Source organism: Xiphias gladius, chromosome 20 (genome assembly GCF_016859285.1).
Source record: "Xiphias gladius isolate SHS-SW01 ecotype Sanya breed wild chromosome 20, ASM1685928v1, whole genome shotgun sequence".
Classification (NCBI taxonomy): Eukaryota; Metazoa; Chordata; class Actinopteri; order Istiophoriformes; family Xiphiidae; genus Xiphias; species Xiphias gladius.
In genome coordinates, this window is record NC_053419.1 from 23,565,408 (window position 1) to 23,587,514 (window position 22,107).

The 22,107-nt window shown below is 44.8% G+C and overlaps 1 protein-coding gene across 1 annotated transcript; it reads right to left on the bottom strand.

Annotated features, from left to right (window-relative positions):
* Positions 1-4,004: 4,004 nt before the first annotated feature.
* On the bottom strand, positions 4,005-12,540 carry tacr1b (tachykinin receptor 1b). Its single transcript, XM_040158098.1, has 7 exons — positions 12,325-12,540; positions 10,149-10,324; positions 8,541-8,735; positions 6,024-6,174; positions 5,615-5,811; positions 5,329-5,425; positions 4,005-4,187 (listed from the first exon to the last, which is right to left on the bottom strand). Exons 1-7 carry the CDS (start codon positions 12,538-12,540, stop codon positions 4,005-4,007), a joined length of 1,215 nt encoding a protein of 404 aa, XP_040014032.1.
* Positions 12,541-22,107: the final 9,567 nt, after the last annotated feature.

A 22,107-nucleotide genomic window follows, 5' to 3' on the forward strand; every position in this document is an offset into this window, starting at 1 on the left:
ATCACGGAGCCGCCGCCTCTGACCCTCAGCCTTGTTCCATCGTTGTCAATTGACCGGTGAGTCGGACAAAACAGGACATTTGAAGACGTCACCGCGGGAAGCGGATGAGGAGTGGAAGGAAAAAAAAAAAAAAAATCACCAGCGTCAGGCAGGGAAGACCTCTGATGGTGTGGATCTCCTGCCGCTGTGTACGAGGTGTGTATGAGCGCACAGACTGAAGCAGAGGAATTTGACCTCTTTATCTGAACAACAGCCTTTATCTTCGGCGATGATTACTTCCTGTTCTTTTCAGAAGATGCACCGGAGCTGTAAGTCAGAGTCTGGTAAAAATCCCTCCTGGTGGCATGTTATGTATAAGCTTGTTGCATATTTGATATTTGCCCACACAGATCCAAGCAATGAGGCTTTTGAAACTGTGTTGACTGATTTGAGTGAAGCGAGTTTTATTATTTGACTTGCTGGTCCAAAATTCTGATATTTTTTTTTCAAAGTGTCGTTAAATGTGAAAGTTTCTCAGTGATCTGGACATGTTTTCAATTATTAGTTTTTTAAGGCACCGGAAACACTTGAATACGTAGATGAGTCATATGCCAATAGTAAGAACAACTTTACAGTTGCCAGGTGGTTAAAAAAAAAAAATCTCTCTCAGGAAGTCTCACTGAGATCAAGATCTCTTTTGCAAGAGAGACCCGAGGAAAACAGATAAAAAGAAAGACAAACAGAACCGGACGCAAAGCACATTCAGCATCTGAGAGACAGCAGACGACAGGAAATAGATTCACAGTTAAAAGTTAGACATCAGCCACTGGCGCAGGTTTTAACCACTTTTTAAAGTCCTCTGCAATTCATTCCAGTTATATGGTGCAAAGTAGTAGAAGACAGTCAGTTTGGCTGGTCTCTGACAGGCTGCTGCTGAACCTTCTATGAATATTAACGAGCCCCCCCCCCCCCTCTCTCGTGCTACTTAGGATTTATTGGCAGTTTACAAACCATGAATGCAGCTGTAGGCCAAAATAAAGACAACGACTAACTCCTCCTTGAAGCATCCATATCTGACGTATAAACATAAACTGATGCAATAAATGCATAATCACACGGTGTAAACATATGTACAATCATATATAATGACGAGTTCTCAGGACGTATCATATCAGTACGTGTGTAAATGATCATCCATTGACCATTAATGGATTAGTTGAGCAGGTTTAAAAAGAAAACAAACTATAAAGCCGTCAGACTTCTTTAGGAATGCATGTACTGCAGCCACAGAATCAAAACAGGATTACCTTTGAAGTCAGTTCAATCCGCGGTGCACATTTTCTGGGGCCGGACACACTTCGACAGAGATGCTGAGTACGGTTTAGTGCGGCACATTTTTCAACGAGCGATCACATCTCAGTCTCAAATCACACCTAAAACAATAGAGCGGACCTCTGGTCTAACTTCACGTCACTCGCGGTGATTTGTTTTGACATGGAGCTTTGTCAGAGACGCTTCCTGGCTCGCCGAATTCCCGGCGGCACCGCAGGCCTGGTGGAGTCGGTGGGTGTGGTCGGCGCCGTTCATCTTGGTTCTCGTCGCGGTTCCTGACCGTCGGCCGACGCAGTCAAATATCAGCCCGTGCTGAGCAATGTCCCGCTCAGATCTTCAAACGCAACACACAGCCTGTACAGACGTTAAAGGCTCGGTTCACCCAAATTACAAAGCTAGAACTCTGGCAGAAGCCTTGCACATAGTTTTTTTTTGGGGGGGGGGCCCAGGTTTAAACAAAGCTCTCTCTGAGATTTCTGCCTCCAACCCCAGCACACGACGATGAAGTTTCACTTGACTCACGGCACCGAAAAAATGTATTTAACCTCTCTTTGGAAACAGCTGCTGACACGCACAGTGAGCGGTCGACACCAAATGTAACTTTGTGCTGAAGATGGTCTTTTTAAAAAAAAATCAGATGTCCGAGGTGCAGATGTGAGCACCATCGAAATGTGGACGTCTCTGAGACGGATATCTGAACCTGCGCGACGCACGCAGTAAAACCAACAGGGTGTGAGCAGGCAGTGGAAACAGCCAGCTGTACACTGGTCAACGTTGGGAACACGCGTCCACGCTACGAGGAGGCCATGTGACCTGACACCGCCGCAGATATCAGATTACGGGGACAGACCTCATCACAAACTTGTGACTGGCGCACTGTGTGTTTCAGCGGGCTGTTTCGAGCTCTCTCATGCTAACTTGGAATAGCAGGTACGTTCTTACTCGTGGATTCGCACCATTTTATTTGTACTTCTTCGGTCTGGAATCCGATTTGCCGCGCGGGGATGTCACATTGTCACAAACACATAATAAAACAGAAATACCAACTCGTGCTGAACGGCCCCCGTGACGATTCTGACGGCAACATGGCCAGCCCTACCCGGAGCCGCGCAGGAGAACCGATCTCGTGGTCCGTGGACGTTTGTCCGACGGCCGCAGAGGAAAGCCTCGGGCCCCTCCAGCTCTGTCGGTGCCTCACGCCGCACGTCAGAGCACGGAGCTCCTCGGACATTCGCTAAACTGCAGGCGCAAGGGGATCGCAGGCAGCAGCCTGGGGGTGGGCAAGACCAAGTAAGAGCAGGGCCAGGGTCGCCGATATCAACACCAACACTTTTTATTGTTAAAAGCAGCCAATGTACTGTCACGTAAGGGAGAGAAATACAGTAATGTCATGATTAATGAGGTGAATGTGTTCTTAGCAGGTTACATCTGAAAATGTTTGAACTGCCACATTTTTTTTTACTGTTGTCTGTTAATGACTTAATCACATGCTCGTTTTCAGTGGCAAGTAACAAGTGTCCGTTTGCAGCAGAGACGCAGATATTGCAGCACCAGGAAGAGTTTTCACGTGGCCCGGATCCTATAGACGCAGGTATTGACCCCCTATCTGTGGTATCGAGGCTTTGGGAATCGATTTCGACCACCGCTCCAGCGGATGTCGCTTCACACAACGCAGAACATTCCCTTTTCCAGTGTAGACGGGAAGTTGAAAAGACAGAGTCATGGAGTTCTCACCTGGTGAAACGCATGAGGTCAACAGTACAAATGAATTTTTCTGCAACAACGCATACAGTAATCACTAGAGCCTGTTGTTATACTGAACCGATACATGACAAGATGTCCTCGTACCACGTGACGTCAAAATATTTGGTCCCCACACATTCCGTGTGCTTAACGTGTGCGTTCATCAGCAGGTAAACGGCTAAAACAGTCCAGTAAACTGTATTTGACAATCTTCCACCACGTCTGTGCAGCTGTCTGTGTCTGCGAGGCTGAAATAGCACCATCCCTCACCAGCGACGAACCCCTTCCCCCAGTCGGTAGCGTGTAAAGAGAGATGCGCTGTTGTGAAGCTCTTCATGTCTCCAATGCTTTTCTTGCCTCCACCACCTAAACAATCCTTCTGTATGTGTCTCCCTCTTTCTCCCCCGTCCCGTCCTCTATATTTAGCTTGCCTGTGACCTGCTGCAGCCTGAACCCCGCTCTACACATTGTCAAAACAAGGGGCTAATCCTGTCCAACAGGTGCGAGATCTCCGCGCACGCTCTCTCTGAAGCCGACTCCCTATTTCCACACAACGCAAACACGGCACCGCGAACACAACTTGACACGACACCGTTGCCAAGGGGAGGCCGAGTGCCACGCTTTCCAAAACCAGCCCGAGAATGCCGGGGGGTCAGGAGTCGACGCCGCCCTCGCGCTGAATGATGAGACAAAGCAGTGTGTGGTCTACTGCGGCGTTTCTACTGTTTCTATCAGGCCTCCGAGGTTCGCGTCTGTGGTGCAGGACATCTCATGACATTCACTGGGTATTAGTGCACTTGGCTAGGCGGTTGGAACGAAATATCTCAGCTAGATAATGGACTTGATCTGTACAAAGGTGTGGATTTCTTTGCCGTCTGAGCGCGACTGTCCCCTGCCAACGCTTCAGGTTTCAGCCACATGTTGGCACTTTGTTTCCACACTGCAGTGTGTCACTCTTGACATAAGGGCTCTTGGTAAATGTCTCGGAGCCCGGGCCGCGGCTTGCGACCTTCAGTTGGCGCCGGGTCGGAGGGGCGCGGGCCGGCAGCTTCGCCCCCCTGTGCTCCGATATTGCAGGAGGGTACGGCGGTGGAAACGACGGTCTCCATCCGACTGGCTCGGTATAAGCTCATCTGAAAATAGAGAAGTTACGTTACTGACAGTTTCACGAAACAGTCCCTTCATTATAACCTTATTTCCCATTTTTTATGCTGAACTGGCATCTTAACCTTATGGTGTTTTCGTCGAAGTACAGAAACAGCAATGTTCTTGTATTACAGTGTGGAGCCATCTAGTCCTAGTATTATAAACGAAGGAAAAATATAAGATCAGACTCGTATTTCATTCCAACATAACCCTGTTTATCTGGACATGCAAGCCAGAGGTTAGGTTTATGGTTTATTGTTCATAGTTCCAGACTTCCCTGGCCTGCCATTTTCTGTGCTCAGATCGTTAAGAATGATAATGAGGTATTGTACTTAATTATAGATTGATCCTTTTTTTTCAGTTTAATTTTTGTGAGGCTTCTGCACCCGTTGCATTATGATCCTCATCGCCAATGCACAATGTGTATCTGCAGTTTACCCAATAAAACCGCAGCATTACAGTTACACTTAGTTACGTTTTTATGCTAAAAAAAAAGGTCCACAATGCCTTGCGACATATCCAGTCACACCGCGACAGCATCGGCGAAACGATAGGACAGAATCAAAAAGGGCAGCTTTAGGGAGACGTCACGGCAACCACACTGACAACACAGACGGCGTACCGCATGACAAAACCACGCTCTTTAAGAGCCGCTGGTGGTCGGAAGCTGGACGTGGGCTTTATTTTGTCCGAGCTGGAGCAGCTGTCTGAATCCAAACCTCCCGACGCAGCAGATCAACAGGCTACAGATAAATTAGGATATTACAGGAAACCACGTGGAAAACCTGTGATGGTCGTAATCGCATAGAAAAAGATGGAACTGCTGTGGGTGGCAGGGACCATGAGAGAGGGGGGCAACCTCACAGTAGAATAAGAATCAGAATAAGAATAACACGCCTGAGCCAACTGGGGGGGGGGGTTGCTGCAGCACCCTCAGGTCGACGTCTCGGTGTTGAATATCCTCAGGACGAGGACCAGGACCAGCTGAGTCTGACGCCTCAGCAAACAGCCGTCGGTGAAAACCTACCTCCCTACTCCCAGTGACTTTTCACACGTCGCAGCGGACGCACTGATTGTGAATCAGTCTCTGTCTCTGTTCCTCTCACACACACACACACACACACACACCTGTGTTTGCAGGTAACGCGGTGATTTGAGCTCTAGCTCCTCCTTGGCGACAGTGGGGGCACAGCAAAAAAACACCCGCTGGAAACCCGCTCTGAACCTGCCGAGTGGAAGACAAATATTTCATAATAGGGCGGATTAAAAAGGCCGACGGGTTTTTATAGACAAAACTGCAGATTACCCACCACATGAGCAGACTCACTACACAGATGGCAGAGACAAACTTGCGAACAGACAGGCAGCGAGCCATTTTGACGGGAAACTGCTGAAAGCGGACTGGACTCCCTACCTGCTGTTGAGGCAGTAGTAGATGATGGGGTTGTACATGGTGGAGCTCATGGCCAGCCACATGATGGCCAGGTAGACCTGCTGGACGTAGTGGTGTTCGAACAGCTCGGGGAAGAACTGGTGCAGTAAGAAGTAGATGTGGTAGGGCAGCCAGCAGACAGCGAACGTGCACACCACCACGATCATCATCTTCACCACCTGCCACGGGAAAACACAGAGGAGACGGGGCTGAAGAGCGGGTTTAAAATAATCTGTTCAATTTTTTTTTTTTTTTTTTTTTGGTTTTCATGTAGGGATTACAAAGCCATTAAATTAAACGATAGTGTTTAGTGATAGCGCAGGGCCAGGAGGCTAAAGGGCAAGACAAAAGTGGTAGGAGAAGTGTGTGTGTGTGTGTGTGTTTGCATCACCTTGCGTTTGGCGATGAGCTGTTCTTTGTAGTGTTCAGACGAGTCTCCGGGAATCTCACTCGCCCAGAGGGTGACGCCCACGGTCGTGTACGCGCATCCCATGACGCAAAGAGGCAAGAAGTAGATCAGCAGTATCAAACACACTTGGTATCTACGGCAAAAATGAAAGATGACACACGACAAGAGGAGAGGACGGGAGGGAAAGAGGACACATATAGATGAAGTGGAACGTTTAAACTGTAAATACTGCCGGTGATGAATGATTTGAAAGAAAATAGGTCCAATATTCCCGAACTGCTGGTGCACAGTGCGTTTAGCTGATGTGTCTCTAGCCCACGTTGGGCTAAATATTAAACAGGCCAGCAAACTTATCCCAGGGTTGAGATCACTCAAGCAGGGAAAGCCACCGGACAGTGGCATCAATGGTGGTGGTTTATAATCAAAGTCTGACATTGTCATCAATCGGAGTTATTTTTCTGACCAGTAAATCATAAAGTTATGTCCGTCTCTTCGGTTCCGCCTCGATATTTTTTTTATGCTTTGCTATGACTTCCTTATTTTGCGTTTTTTTTTTTAGTACATTTGTGTATTAATGTATATATTGACAATTACACATATGAGGTGAACCCGGCGAAAACCCATCCATAATGATATAATGGAAAAAATCTGCCAGTATAATGCATTACAGTTCAACAGCGCCACAAACTGCATTTTCCAAAACGATCATTCAGTTGAATCAACATATGAGCCCACGCTTAAAGCTGGATGCAACAACTGACATTGGCGATTCTGTGTAACTTCAACTTTTACATAACACTGTAGTGGTGTAGCTGTGGGGATGGCGGAGTCACTGTGTAGGCTGTGAAAATGTATACAGACATTCAAGGTCCCCAGAGGATGAATCCCAATGGCTTTGGTGATCCTCCTTGACTTTTCATCTAGCACTATCGTGAGGGTAACGTTTGTGAAATATGTGAACAGCTTTTGGATGAATTACCATTAAACAGGCTCCCCTCAGTCTGAATTGTAACGACTTTGGTGATCCCTTAACTTTTCAGATATTTTTCAGTACCGTTATCAGGTCAAAATTTCAGTTTGTAGTAGCAGGTTATGACGAAATACTTGCAAAACTAATGACATTCCCACCAATGCTAACATGCTAACCCGCTTAACTGAGACGGTGATGATGGCAAACATTACACTTGCTTGGCATCACAATATTAGAATAGTCATTTTGGGCCTCAAGAAATCAGGACCACTAAATTAAAGATACTTTAATTTGCAGGAGGGTTCAGAAGGTGTGTTAGTGGGGCAGTCGGGGATGATATCAAGATATTAATTTTCCTCTTTTAGCTCCGGAGATATTTCCGAAAGGAGTCGACCAGACACGGGGACCATCCTCATAGACAGATCCATCACCTGAGGGGTCTTGTTTTTTCGTATTCTAAGTTAACCCTACAAGGGAATGACTATCGCTCTGGCACAGACAGGCTGCAGCATCACTGCAGCAGCAGGTGTCCTGTCCAGTATGGGATGACTAGGGTACAAACCTTATTAACCACAAGGGCGTGTTGCTGCTGGATATATATATATATATATATATATATATAAAATAGGCATGATATAATAAAGTTTGACCAGTTCTGACATTCTGGGCATCAAACACTTCACACTAACACTAACGTATCCCCAAAAAACCTTTCTTTTTAAGGGGTTTGACCCTAAGTGAAATGAACGCCCACCTGGAGGAGCGTAACACCTGAGCTGCCGGAAGAGGAGCAAGAAAATACTCTCAAGCTCTTATTCCCAGGTTCAGGTCAACAACTAACCAAATGGTAAGTTTATTCATTTAATTTTGGGTTATTATTCTGAATACTGATGGAGCACGAATGGATGTTTAAATTGGAAACCAGTTGGACACCACATTCACCGAATCAGTTTAGTACTTCCACCATATTAATGAATAACAAAACAAGCGCTGAATTTCATGATGCATGTGCACATTTTGGCCAAAAAAATGTTTTAATTCTGCTTTAACCTTTTAAAAGATGTGTGTGTGTATTGCGTGTATGTGGGTGGTTGTCCGTGTTGTTTGTTTTTGTATTTTATCTATTATAGTTAAAGACCAACTGGTGAACCTAGCGGAGCATTTAGCAGCTAAAGAGCCAGATGTTTCCCTCAGGAGCTGGTGGAGACCAAAACCAGAGCTATGAGAAGAGGGGGTACTGGACTTAGACACAGACACATGCCTTTAAAGGAATGCTAATGTTGCTTTTCTGGATATGTCAATAGGCAACTAACTTCTTAACATGTCTAACATAGTCTCACTGTTGTGTTTATAACTTCTTCCGCTGCCTCCAAAAATGAATTAATACAGGTTTAACATACAGACATGGGAGTGGTGTTGACTTTCCCATCAAACTCTCAGAAATAAATAATGAAAGCGTTGAGAGGAAATGGTACCCTTGTCATCCGGTGGTTCGTGTTTACGGAGGCCTTGTGTCCTGCTATACTCACATCTTCCTGAAGTCCACAGTGGTGTATTCAGGCCAGTCTATGTAGCAGACTGTGCGTCCAGGCAGCAGAGTAGTAGACGAGTAGAAGTACTGAGGGAAGGCCAGAAGCAGAGCCAGCGTCCAGATCACAGCAATCACCATACGAGTCTCCGTAGAAGTCAACCTCTGCTGCAGGGGGTGGATGATAGCCATGTATCTAACAAAAACAAACAGTACGTTGTCCAGTACCATATGACATTTTATAGGATATTTGGTGATTATCAACATCCTTTCCCCGGTGGAGAAGACACAATAGTGGTATGTTGCTGTATTTTGTATCAGAATGGACAGACAGCTGGGTTTTGCATAGTATAAAGTCATTTTACATTTTAGGTTTAAATATTTTTAGCCAAATTTCCCTCAGTTGCTCGCTCCACCACTTTGGTCCAGACTGAAATATGTTGACAGCTAATGAATGGATTGGCACGAAGTTTTGCCAGACATTCCCGGTCCCCGGAGGATGAATCCCACCGACTTTGGTGATCCACTGGTCTTTCATATAGCGCTGGCATCAAAATTTGAGGTGGTCCAATACTACGGTCTATGACTATCCCAGGATCCGGGACTCTGTACCGCACATCACAGTAATGCCTACTGTCTAAATATTCCCACAGCGAAAGGTCTCTCCCATGAAGGTCAGTACAAACCATGAAAAATCAAGGATGGCGTGGGACTCCACCCTGCCTCCACTGGTAGCAGCACTGGCGCGGATGTATGAGTGAGACGACCATTTTCATCCCTGCTGTCGTTGCAGTCTAGCTTCCTGAGGTTTTTCTGCCGTTGAGCTGCTGCTCTAGGTGGCGAGCGGCGAAGGAGTCCGGCTCATCTTTGATTTTACTTGGTTTTTTTTTAATTGACTCCAGTAGAAGAGCCCTCTCTCCGTCAGAATATAGAGTATCATGTTTTTTGTCACCCTACAGCCACCCGACGTGCTTGTTTCCAAGTTTATAGATCACTGAGAAGACTTCCTACCATTCAGCGAGTTTGTACTCTCAACTTTCTTCCCTCAACACATTCCGTGAGCAGATCTGCGAGTGAAATGCCCAAGTACCCGCGAAACTAATGACACTCCCATCAGCCTCAGCTGTACTTTTTTTTAGCGCTTATCGGCAAATGTTAGCATGCCAACTCGCTAAACTAAGACGGCAGACATTGTTAAACATTATACCCGCTAAACGCTGGATTGCTCTCTTTGTGTGCATGTTAGCATGCGGATGTTAGCATTTCATCTCAAAGCATCCCTGTGCAGCCCCACAGAGACAGTCTCTCAGTCTTGTTTTCTTTTTTTCTTGTTTATAGCCTTTCATGCAACCATGCAAGTGAGAGCTGTGAGGTGCGAAAAGCCTTTATATTCAATAAGGTGTCCTCTACTGTATATTGGCCCAGCGTCGTGGGGGATCTTCTATAGCGCCCACATTGCCTCGAGGCGCGCACTCTCATTTTGATTTCAGCGCCGTGGTGGAGAATTGTAAATGTTTCTGGGCTGCGTGGGATTTCAGATGCTGCTGTAACAAAGTCCCAGCAGAGAAAACACACACACACACACACACACACACACACACACACACACCTGTCCAGCGCGATGGCCATCATGGAGTAAATGCTGGCAAATATGGCCGCAACGGGGAAGAAGTTGTGCAGGCGGCAGTAAACCAAACCGAAGTACCACTCGTTGTTAACAGCGTAGGTAAAGTTGATCACCGTGTTGAACGCCGACATGGCGGCCTCGGCAAAGGCCAGGTTCACCTGCGGGAGAGTTATAGAATGACAATGAACTGTACCGCTCTTGCCACGGTACGCACAGGAATACGTAAGCAAGTCCCATTCAGTAACCCCAGGGGCTTTTTAACTATCTGTCTGCATTGGCTGGAGAGAAACGTTGGGTTCACGATGTACTCCCTGCAAAGACACATTCAAACTCCCGATGACCTACTACGTCCGTACATAACTGCAGACTTTCACCTTGTAGCGGACTGGCTAACTAACCGGCTTTGATGACGAGGATCGGTCCGGCATTAAAATCCACTCGAACCCCCGAACAAACAGCAACAATCTAAAGCATCTCATTTTGTTGGGAGCAGGATAGAACCTGGGAGGAGAAGCCGCCTGGGTGACTAAACTCAGGGCAAAAACCTGACTTTTGCCCTCTCAGGTGTATGAATGGAGAAGCGAAAGGGGTTTGGCCGACAGTAAACATACAGATCACCTCTGATATCTCGGGTAAACAGCACATATTCTATTCTAAACGCAGTCACTACACTATTTTTGAGCCTGTTCTCTAAAGAAGACGACTGAGCTCTGTCAGTTTAATAAGATTCAGTACAGCTGCAACGATCACTTGATTAATCAAGCGGACGATCAACAGGAAATGAATCTTCATTTATTATGAAAATCTAACAATCATTTAAATCATTTTTTAGGCAAAAATGCCAAACGTCTTTTTTTTTTTTTTTTTGTTTCCAGCCTGTCAAATGTGAGGATTTGATGCTTTAGTTTTTTCATACACGAACAAGACATAAAATGCCTTAAATTCATCGCAGTTGCATCCGTTTTTGCAAAAGGATCTGGTATCAAAAAACTCCCATACTATTACTGTTTACAAACACTTTTCTAAATATGGACAAGTTTGGGGCAAACTGTGGAGAAATAGGATCAATAGTTTTCTGACTTTAGAGCTTAAATGAGCATTCGTCCCCGTTTTCTGATATTTTATAGATGCAGTGAATGATCCAGAACATCGCTGTGGCGTGAACGGATAGTGAAAATAATCGTGAAGCTACATCTGTAGCGTGACGACCTGCTGCAGAGCAGGCGGCGGATCGAATCCTAAGCTAAATGGAGTCAGTATCGGAGACTTTAAATCTATTTGGATTGGAGTTCGTTTGGTTTTATTTTTTCAGCGATTTCGTTCTGCCTGTTGCTTCACGTTTCAGGGATTCTATATTTTGGTCCTGTATGTCTAGAGCCGCAACGACTGGTCGATTAATTGATTAGTTGACTGACATCTAATCGACTGGCGACTTTTTTTTTTTAATAATCGATTAATCATAAGCAAAAATGCCAAACATGCTTTTACCAAAGGAAAATAAGACATTTGAATGTGCTCAAAGATATGGTGGAGAGATTTTTTATTTGATTTATTATTATTATGAATATTTATTTATTTTTACAGTTTTCCAGCCGTTAATTGATCAATGGAGAAAATAACCATCAGATTCATCGATACTGGAAACAACTGCTATCTCAGCCCTGTGCTCTGCGAAGTGAATCGGGATCCATTCGTGTTTTCATCGCGGGAGCCAAAGAGAGTTTGAGTGGTCGCATGAATCCAAAGCACTAGTTCGGTAAACATTTGGCCCGGGGAGTTCGCGTTACTCGCCAGATCCGCCAGGCAGCGGAACGGATTTGTTGCGCGCACAGTTCCACAGAAAACGTATTGATGTTGCGGGCCGGTGCAGTTGACCATCCTCTGTGTGTGTGTGTGTGTGTGTGTGTCTAAGCAGCAGTCACGGACGCGCCTGGCATGTGCAAAGTTCCGTTCGCCTCTGTTGGGGAGTTGGTTCTCAATAGTCCATTGTAGATGGAGACACATTGAATGCCCCCTTTCGGTGTCTCCGGAAAACAACGCACATGCTTAAAAAAAAAAAAAAAGTTTCCCCCTCTCAAACAAAACCTGACATTTACAATCGACCTGAATTAACAGGCTCTTTCATGCACATAGAATAGAGCGAACCCACGGTGTTTACCAGAAAGTAATTGGTGACGGTCCTCATGCGTTTGTGAGCCAGGATAATCCAGATAACCACCATGTTACCGACCACCGACACCGCGACGATGCCGCAGTAGGCGACGGCCCACAGTGCGATCTGCCAGGCCGGCTGGACGAACTGGTTGAAGCCGTCGCTGCTGTTCACGGAGGCGTTTGTCCCGCTGCACTCGGTGGCATTGACCGGGGAGTCCATCTTACGGGCATCAGACTTGGTCGGTGAGTTGGATGCTAAAAATAGATTCTATCCTGTTACCGGAACGGATTCCTTTCTAGAACGAAAAGGAACGGCCCCCGTGGAAACGCACAAACGGGCAGTTCGCTCATTCTCCGGAGGAACTGTCTTTACGCACCGTGAAGCCGCGCGCTCCAGAGGACATCGCCGCCCCAGAACGCACGACGCGGCTCGCCAAGCATCGACGTTCCTCGGGCTGTTTATACCCGCCCCCCGGGACACACACCCCTTCCCTTTAAACACACCAAATGATTAATCCTGGTCAGATATCGGCCGTTGGAAATCACTATGTACGACCCTGAAATGCAACGCACCTTATCTGGACCCCCTAATACCATCTCTGCAGGATTAGTCCTCAGTCGCTCTGATGATGGTGGCTTATATAATGGGAAGGCTTTTAATGTCCAAAATGGGTAACGGTATCTAAACACACCTTAATGTTGTCGTAAGCAGAGATAATGGCACTGTAACGGGTCTGTAAAACGATAAAACAGCTGCAATCATTTACATCCGAGTATGAAGTGTGAAGTTTGTTCTTTTAACGTTGATTCCTTTAGATTGTTACCTTGAGTAAAGAAATGTTTCATTGAAATACCTATGAACCTTTTTTATCGTCGTCTTCGCTGATCACAATTTGACAACCGCAGGGGAAAAAATTCCGTTCGCTGAGCGAGGCTGAAACCTCTAGAAGAAATCGAGTAAGTGGACCTTGAGTCTAGTTGGGAATTGTTTTCTTCAGCATGTCTTCGGGAGTCTTGAAACAGTTTTAGACAAACCAGTGAGTGATTTGTACATGCGCGTAAACATTTGATTAATGTTTTGGGGTTTTTTTTACGCGTATGATTAAATTAAATGTAATTACAGATATGTTATACACTGTGTAGTTTATTAGATGGTGGTGATGATGTGAAGAGGATGAAGGAGGCTCCGCTGACACCGTCTCGATTGCATATAAAAGGTTTATTACGAAGAGGCACAGCGGCAAGTCGAGCACCTGCAGGTCTGCTCGTGAGAGGGCGTGAAGCCGATGAACCGCTCTGGAAACCGGCCTTGACCACCGACTCTCAAACGAGGCCGCTGTCTTCCTAAAAACTGTCACTGACGTATGGACTCAGTCACAAAGCACCAACTTCCTTTTCCAACCCGTGAGGCCCCACTCTGACGACCTTTGACCTCTATGTAAACACATGTAAACACACACCTCACTCTTTTATTAGCGGCTTATGCAGCAGTTAAGGACTCTTCATGAGAGAAGCTACAAACGTTGCCCTCGCGCACATGTGCAGATCACAGTGATCAAATCCTTGACATTTTGGAGGCTCAGACAAAAGCAGCTGATTCTGCTGAAATGACACTTGTCATTTTGTCAGCTCCGGCTAATGAGCTCTGGCTTCCTTTTACAATGACTGTTGTGTAAAAGGGCTTTTTAATGAGCACGCGAGGGCTACATATGTGATATCACGCCACCAGTTGATGATCCATGTAGAAAGCTTGAAAATGAGGAAGCGGCATTTTCTTCTTGTTTTGCAGTCTAGAGCTGGTTGTTGCTATAAGACGAATAAGGAGAAACCGTAGCGTCATTCTAATATGAGCTTTGTGGCTGCTCAGCTACTCGTTTGTATTTTCACTGACGAGTGTGAAGTTTTCTCGTGTTATTTTATGTTGCTGGAGCGTAAACTCCTCCAGAGCCGACAAAGAGCCAGGCAGAGCTCCTCACGTTAGCCTGAACTCCGACAGCGTCCGGGACCTAGTTAATGACGAGCTCCTGGGCCCAAGTGACGTCGGCTTTGCTGACGACATGCTAACACCGGCATCTTGCTTCCTCACCCTTCAGCTCCTGTGTTTTTGGTTTTGAAAAGACAAACAAACCCCAAACTACTCATTAGAGTATGTTACGAATCATTTATTAAGTTTTTTAAATGCTGCCTTTGAATGCCAAAAGGGGGGCTAAAGATTAGTGTCCAGAAGGTAACAAAAGAAGTTAAAGTTTTTCACACATTTTCCAGCAGTCATTTTGTCAGAATCGGCCGGTTCGGAAACTGCCTCGTGGACTCGTGTATGTCGAGCTCAAGCCTCGACATCTGATCCATTCGAGGCAAATTATGTTCGTTGAAAATCTAAATGGGCCGAGCCGACATGCATCTCAAGCTAAAATATTTGCAGCTCTGTTTGCCTCGCTGTGATTTCGGGGCTCGACGAGTTCAGGTCACAAAGCCACTGGACCAGATTGCATGTCGGCTCACCAAAGTAATGGAAAAACAGATAGTATGTGGCACTGCCCGTAAATGGAGTGTATTTATCTCTGAGCGCCTCCACAACTCGCTGTCTCTCTGCTGCATCAGGTCGGACCTATTAGGATCCACTACAGGGCAAACAGGAATTCAATCTCATTTGTCACCTGCTCCCCCTCGCAGCCGCCGTATCTAACACCACAGTGACGGTAGCGAAAGCTCGTGTTCGAACAAGTGATGAGGGAAGGATGTGACACGAACAAAAGGGAGGCAGAATTCACCAGGGGAGGTTTCTTCATTTATCTGTGCGTCTGCCCGGACAGCTGCTCTCATCTGAAACTCAAATTACAAAGGGAGAATTGGGTAAACAGGAACACGTCGACGCCATTGTAAGGCCACGATTTAAATCTCCCAGCAAATGGACAAGAAAGTGGGAAGAGAGAATTACTGGTGGCGACTGAGAAGGAGGAGAGAGGACGAAGCTCCTCACGTGTCTATATGGGAATTTGTTGTGTGTTTTGCTTATAAATGTACAGATATTATTATTATTATTATAAAAAATAAATATTGGATTATCAAAGTAGTTGCAGATTAATTTTCTGTTGATCGACTATTAATCGACTAATCATTGCAGATCTAGTATATGAGTGTGTGTGTGTGTGTGTGTGTGTCTGTGTGACACACACAGATGACATGCATGGAGGCATCTTCAGCTGCGGTTCGTCAAGACTCTCTCGCCAGACTCCTTTGCTGTCAGAGAGGTTACAGTCCCTTTGCCAGGAGCCAGTCTTTGAAGCCATGGTCCCAAGGTCAGCAGTCGTGGTTTTTTTTTCCTGTTATTTAGCTGCGAGGGTGTAAATAACAAAGACTGAAACAACAAACCCAACACCACCAGTTCATCTCACCATTCACATGAATTCTCATGTAATATTTCCAACATTTTTCTGACTATGTCTCCAGAGATTTCAGTGTCTGTCGCTCAGTCCGCCGCTTTGGTCCAGACTGAAATATCTCAACCGCCACCGGATTGATTGCTGCGAAATTTTGCGCAGACATTCGTGTTCCCCAGAGGTTGGATCCTACGGACGTTGGTGATCCTCTGGGGTTTCATCTAGCGCCACAGGCAGGTCAAAGTATTGATTTACCCGGTAACTTATCTCAACATCTACTTCATGGATTGGCAGACGCGGTTCCCAGGATATGAATCCTAATGAATTAGGGGATCCTCGGACTTTTCCTCTGGTGCCACCGTGAGGTTATATTGAAACAACTATTGGGTGGATTGCGGTGAACTTTGAAACACATATTCGTGGTCTCTAGCGCATGAATAATAACAACTTTAGTCCCCTAACCTTTCGTCCAACCCCACCATCAGGTAAAATTTCAAAGTGTCCAATACTTTGATTCATGACCAAAACCTGCAAACCTGACGACACTCCAGTCAGCCTCTGCTGTACTTTGTACCTGCTGCTAATTAGCAAATGCTAGCATGCTAACATGCCAAACTAAGATGGCGATGTTCACGTTCAGCTCAAAGCACCACACGGCTGTAGACTCTAGAGTCTTGTTCAATAAAAAAGTTGGATCTGTGAGATCGTCTGTCAGTTATCCCTCTTTCTTCAAATCCACCATGGTCACTTGATTTTGTTAGTTCGTGTTTGGAAACTTCCAGGCCTCAAAAGGACTGTCCTATTTTTTCAATTTGTGTTTTGCAGCCTGAAAAAATATCTGTTTTTATTAGTGTCCAAGCTTGTTTTAAAATTTGAGTGAACGTATCAGTGAGGTTAAAGGGAAAAAGAGCCAAGCAGTTCAACTTTATTTAAACAGCCCAGAAAACACCCTCTATCCTTGCAGTATTGGCGAGATTAAACTGGCACAGAAGTCTGTGCCCCCCCCGTTGCTTTATAGAGGACCTGTAGTCATGCTTATACTATATTTGAAATATATACAAAGGAGGAAGACTTACTGATAAAGCTATTAAGCAACTAGGCTGTGCAGTGGTTCAGAAACTTCTGTGAGTTGGGAAGAGAAATATGAAGAGATTTTAAGACACATTTTAAAGTTAGACTGGGATAATTATCCAGCTTTGATTTAAATAAAAAAAATAAAATAAACAACTTTAAAAATAGTCTTCAAATCCTGTTAAAACAAGTATCATTTTAACACATTTTTTGTTTCACAGCATCCTCTTTATAAAAATATCATTGTGTGTTTTTGTGCACATGCATGTGTATATCAGAATCCATTAGCAGCAGCACAAAGAGGAGAAAATCCAATGAAATCAGTTTCCTTCGCCCTGAGGGCTTGATATTCACCACATATAACATCAGATATGAAAAACTGTGTGTGTGTGTGTGTGTGCCACGCTGACACGGTCAAATGCGATTATTCTACAGAAGAATCTTCAAACAAAGGACGATGCCTTATCAATCTAATATGCAAATAGGTTGATTCATTTAGCGGTGCAGCAGAAATGAAGTCCATGGGGCAGTCCATGGGAAAGAGAGATGATGAGTGAACAAGACACCGGTACACTGGAGGGAGGGAAATCGGAGCAAGTCAAGAATATGGAATTACCCTCCTGACATAGGCCACTGATTACTGCAGCAACAATGACTGAATACACACAGAAACCTGGAATTAGAGAAGAGGAGAAAATGACCATTCACGTGCCGAGAGCAGGACAGAGATGACTCGACGATAAAAACGTCATCTTTAGAAGGTCTAAAGCTTCTCCTGCAGTTCCTTTACTGTTTACTCGCTCTGTTTGGTTCATGTCACGCCTTGATCTGAAAAGTAACTATAGCTGTCAAATAAAAGTAGTGGAGTTGTATAAAGTAGCGTGAGATTCTTTATAGTACATTAAAATAATACTTAAGTGCAGTACTTGACTCAGTGTACTTGGTTACTTTCCACCACTGACTTGCCTATTCCCATTCTTTAGCTTTACACGGTGTGTGTGTGTGTGTGTGTGTGTGTGTGTGTGAGTGTGTTGGGGGGGTCCTAACTTGACCTCCGACCTCCCAGACTTAGCAGATAAAATGCGTTTTACTAACTCTAAGGAGCTGCCATGCATCCTCCTGAAATAAAACATGTTCTCGCTGCTGTTCTGGAGCCAGTGAAAGTGATGCGTTCAAAATTCTTCTCGGGTAAAAATATACATTCAAAATATACTCAGAGTACCAAATGTAAAAGTACTCCTTATGCAGAATGGCCCATTTCAGAATAATGCATATTATATTAGCAGATTATAAAATATTGATGCATTCATGTGTGAAGGTGGGGCTAGTTTTGGTTACTTTATATACTGCAGGGCAGCTTGTGGATCCGCCCCCAGGTATCAGTGACGTCTTATCTAATTTTAGCCAATAATAATGTATCATAACTAGTTTGTTGATTATATTTTGTTTTATTAAAGGGATTCTGCAGGGTCACTATTAACTAAATGTTGTGTGGTAAAAAGTATAATATTTCAATATAAAGTAGCGGAAAGTGGAAATACTCAGTAAAGTATAGTGAAGTACCTCAGAATTCTACTAAAGTACAGTACCTGAGTAAATGTCTTTAATTATCTTCTACCACCGCACATAGTAGTGGAAGGTAACTAAGTACATTTACTCAGGTACTGTACAAATTTGAACTGCCTGTAATTTACTTGAGTATTTCCTATTTTTTGGTCCTTTAAACTTCCACATTTCAGGGGGAAGTATTGTGCTCTTTACTCCACCGCATTTATTTGACAGCTGTGGTAACTAGTTACTTTTCGGATTAGGATTTTAGTTTTTTTTTTTGTTTTTTTTTTAAATGCGATACGCTTACATGACACGAGGCCGTACTGGACCGTCGATCTGCCCAGTGGAAGATAAAGCATCTGAAATTCTCCTACATGTATTCATTAGCGCTGAAAACAGAATAACATAATATGCTGTAATAAAGCAGCTCTCCAAAAGGAGCCATTCTGCATAGCTAGTGAGCGTCTTTACTTTTGGCACTTCTGAACACTTTTTCTACCTCTGTTGATGATGGGCAAGAGCCCTCACTCAAGAGCCCTAATGTATTAGACTCGTTAATTAAGGGCGGCTGTTTGTTGAGTTGAATAACATTAACCGAAAAAGCGTGTCGCTTTGTAATCTTTTTTTTTTTTTGTGGAGCTGTTATTTATCATTGTCATTTATTATTGCCGCTAACCACTGTAGCTATGGAGGTCATCGCTCATAATGGACAAGTGCCCGTTGTTTAGCAAAAGCGTCATTAGTTTTCCGTTGTTTAATTGACCCGTCGATGCTCTGCCTCTTATCTGAGTCCAGGTCACCGCGACTTGATTAATTATATTACTGAGAACTGCTGTTATATACAGCTGGCAGGCACTGACAAAAATGTGACATAAATGTCGATAAATACATGTGTCTGATTAATAAATGTAGGCCGGATTGTCCCTACTGATTGGCTGTCATTCACAGTTCCTGGTATAACCGTGAAAAGGGTATTAATTTGCTGTCTTTGTGGAATTTAACTTCTTCAGAAGTACTGAATTTGATTCGGTGACCGCTGCAGAATCCCTGTGCAGGGCACCACTTCCTAGATTATAGTCGGGGTATCTGCAGGCATGTTAAGGACGATTTTGAATTCAGGGCTTTCCTTTGAATTGGCGTGTTTTTAGACTACGGTATTTTAACCTCTACATAAGAAGAGTATACTGACAGCTTCCTCCATCTCTGCACGGAGGCCTATTTAACCTCTGTAAATCAAATCATCAGTTAAATCAAATAAAAGGTTACCGTTGCAGTTCGCTAGATGTACAACAGGGGGCGCCAGCTACCTGCAGAAGGTTTGTAGGCACCAGAGAGAAGATGCAGAAGAAAACAGAGTCCAGTTTAGCTTCATTGCTGAGAAGGAAAAGTTGTTTTTACTACTTAAGACTTTTTTTTTTTTTTTTAAGTTGACTCGGGCGTTTTTTGATGAGTTTGGCTCTTTTTTTTTTTGTGCTAACACCAGTTTTAAACGATGCTAGTTCATGTTCAGTGTCATCACTGTGAAATGGGGGGAAAAAAACAAACAAACAAACAAAAACAAAAAACAACAGCTGGAGAGCGCGAAAGAATTAACAAGGTGAGTTTAAGGAACTGAAATGTGAAAAGGAGCAAACTAGAAACTAGCCCCAGCTTGTGCCTCTCATTATACTCCGTTTACATTCAGGTCAAGGTAACTCTGTTTTCTATCCAGGTAACCGTTTCTTTCCAGGTAACCCACCTGCTACCGACGCTGAACCTAAGCCTCACGTTTAGTGGAAAGTTTAGGGAAACTTGACTTTTGACAATACACCCGAGTGACCCAGTCTCGGTTTCCCGGTCCCCTCACTGCCGTGGAAGGCCGTTAGACACTGTCTTTAAAGCCTTCACGCAGTTTGAAAGCAACTTTCACATTTGTAAAAACTTTATTTTATTTATGAAAGCAAGAAAGGACCACGTTGGACCAGGTCCAGATCAAAAACTGTTACACTTGGACTTGTCAAATCTGGACTAGATTGTCCCAGATAAGGTAGAGGCCCTGGTAAAACACACTGTAAGATTTGTGAAAACGTAAAAAAGGGAGATTTCACTACCTTTTTTTTTTTTTTTCTTTTTTAAAATCATCTAAACCACATTAGACCAGGTCTGGATCAAAAACCACTATACCTGGACTGATCAAATCTGGACTAGATTGTTCCAGAGAAGCTTAAGACTCTTTAAAATCCAGATTTCAGATTTGTAGAATCTTTTCTTCTCTTTGTGAGAACGCCAAAATTTGTGTAACGGTAAAACTAAATCAGCATAAAAACCTTTAAAAAAAATAAATTGTGCCGCGCATTAAATGTTCTTTCATCCCAATGGTTAGAAGAGTCGGAGGAATCTGAAAAAATGCCCTCAGAGCAGCCGTAAGGGTTTTTACATCGCTGGTCAGTTTCAGTAGAAGAGCACATCTAGGCTTAGCACATTTTATATCATTGAAATTGTTGACTTACAGCAAAGTAAAAGCAAAGCCAGTTATCTTTTAGAGGAACTGACGGTGACCTCTGTGACCCATGCTAATGCCGGAACAGGCACCAACTCTCTGACCGAAACTGTCGTCTCGTGGCATCTGCTTTTCTAATCACAGACGGGCTTCGCTTTCTGTTTTTGCGAAAATTCAAGGAAGTAAACTAAAACTGCAAAGTCTTGAGATGTACCTGCACCTGCAAACTTAAGTTACGCTGCGTGGTGTGCAGGTTTTGGTGGACAAGCTCTCGAGAGAGAGAGGACCTTCGGGACGCGAGACGACCACCACCGCTGCTGCTGGAGGGGCCGAGGAGGGACGCTCGCATGGATTCGGGTGCACTGGAAATGAAACATAAGGAGCCTGTAGATGAACTGAAACAACGTAGTCGACTGGGAGATTGTAACTCAGCGACTTCAAGAGAAATACAGCCACTCAACTGAAGAGAAACTCCAGAAATGAAAAAAGTCAGAAATGAAAGTATCTGGGTATTAACAGAAATCAGAGAGTGGAGAGTTTGATTTTTTTGTTTTCTCGGTTTCAGATTTGAATGAACAAAGCTCTTCACAAAGGGACAATTTAAATCAATTCTAATTTATTATTATTATCATTATTATTATTATTGTAATGAAGCAGCTCTGGGTAAAATTCTGAAGGATGAATTCACATATTTTTTTGAAGTTGAGTGAAGCTTGTTTTCCGGCTCCTCCAGTCCACGCGTCGAAGTGTCCTCGGGCAAGATACTGAGCCTCGTGTGAGTGCGTGAACGGGACGTATGAATGTATGAATGTGCGCGTGAACGGGTGAATGTGGCACGTGTAGCGTGGAGCGCTCCGAGCGGTCGATAAGACTGGGGCAGTGCTACGTAAGCGCAGGCCACAGATCACATGTGTGATGCTGTGGAGGGAGGTAGGAGGATTACCGACGACACCTCAGCAAGGGGCGAGGGGGGGGCTGCACCGGGCGGGCGGAGACCCTCAGCGGGCGTCTGCTGCGCCATCTACTCACCTGGAACAGGAGACCGGCTTTTCAGAGCCGTCTCGTGGGGGCACGGTCCGCGGTCAAGCCAAAAGCGTCGGCCACAGTCAAGTGGCCGAAGCCCACTAAAGACCCCGAACCGACGACGACCGTCTCCTACTAACAAGTAATGTGCGTGTGTTCAAAGCCTGATGTGTCCAGGGGTCCCTGGGATCCGGTGCAGCGGCGCAGGGAGGGCGGGGGAAATCACGTATGTCTGTGAGCGCACGCAGGGAGGGCCGGTAAAGAGACCGACGGTTCAAAGTTA

Bases quoted from the DNA above. Each gene is read 5' to 3' on its own strand.
- tacr1b (XM_040158098.1), bottom strand. From the start codon at position 12,540: ATGGACTCCCCGGTCAATGCCACCGAGTGCAGCGGGACAAACGCCTCC. The intron at 10,325-12,324 runs GTAAACACCGTG...ACTCTCCCGCAG, and splicing joins CCGTCACCAATTACTTTCTG to GTGAACCTGGCCTTTGCCGA. The intron at 5,812-6,023 runs GTGATGCAAACA...TTCCCGTGGCAG, and splicing joins AGCTCATCGCCAAACGCAAG to GTGGTGAAGATGATGATCGT.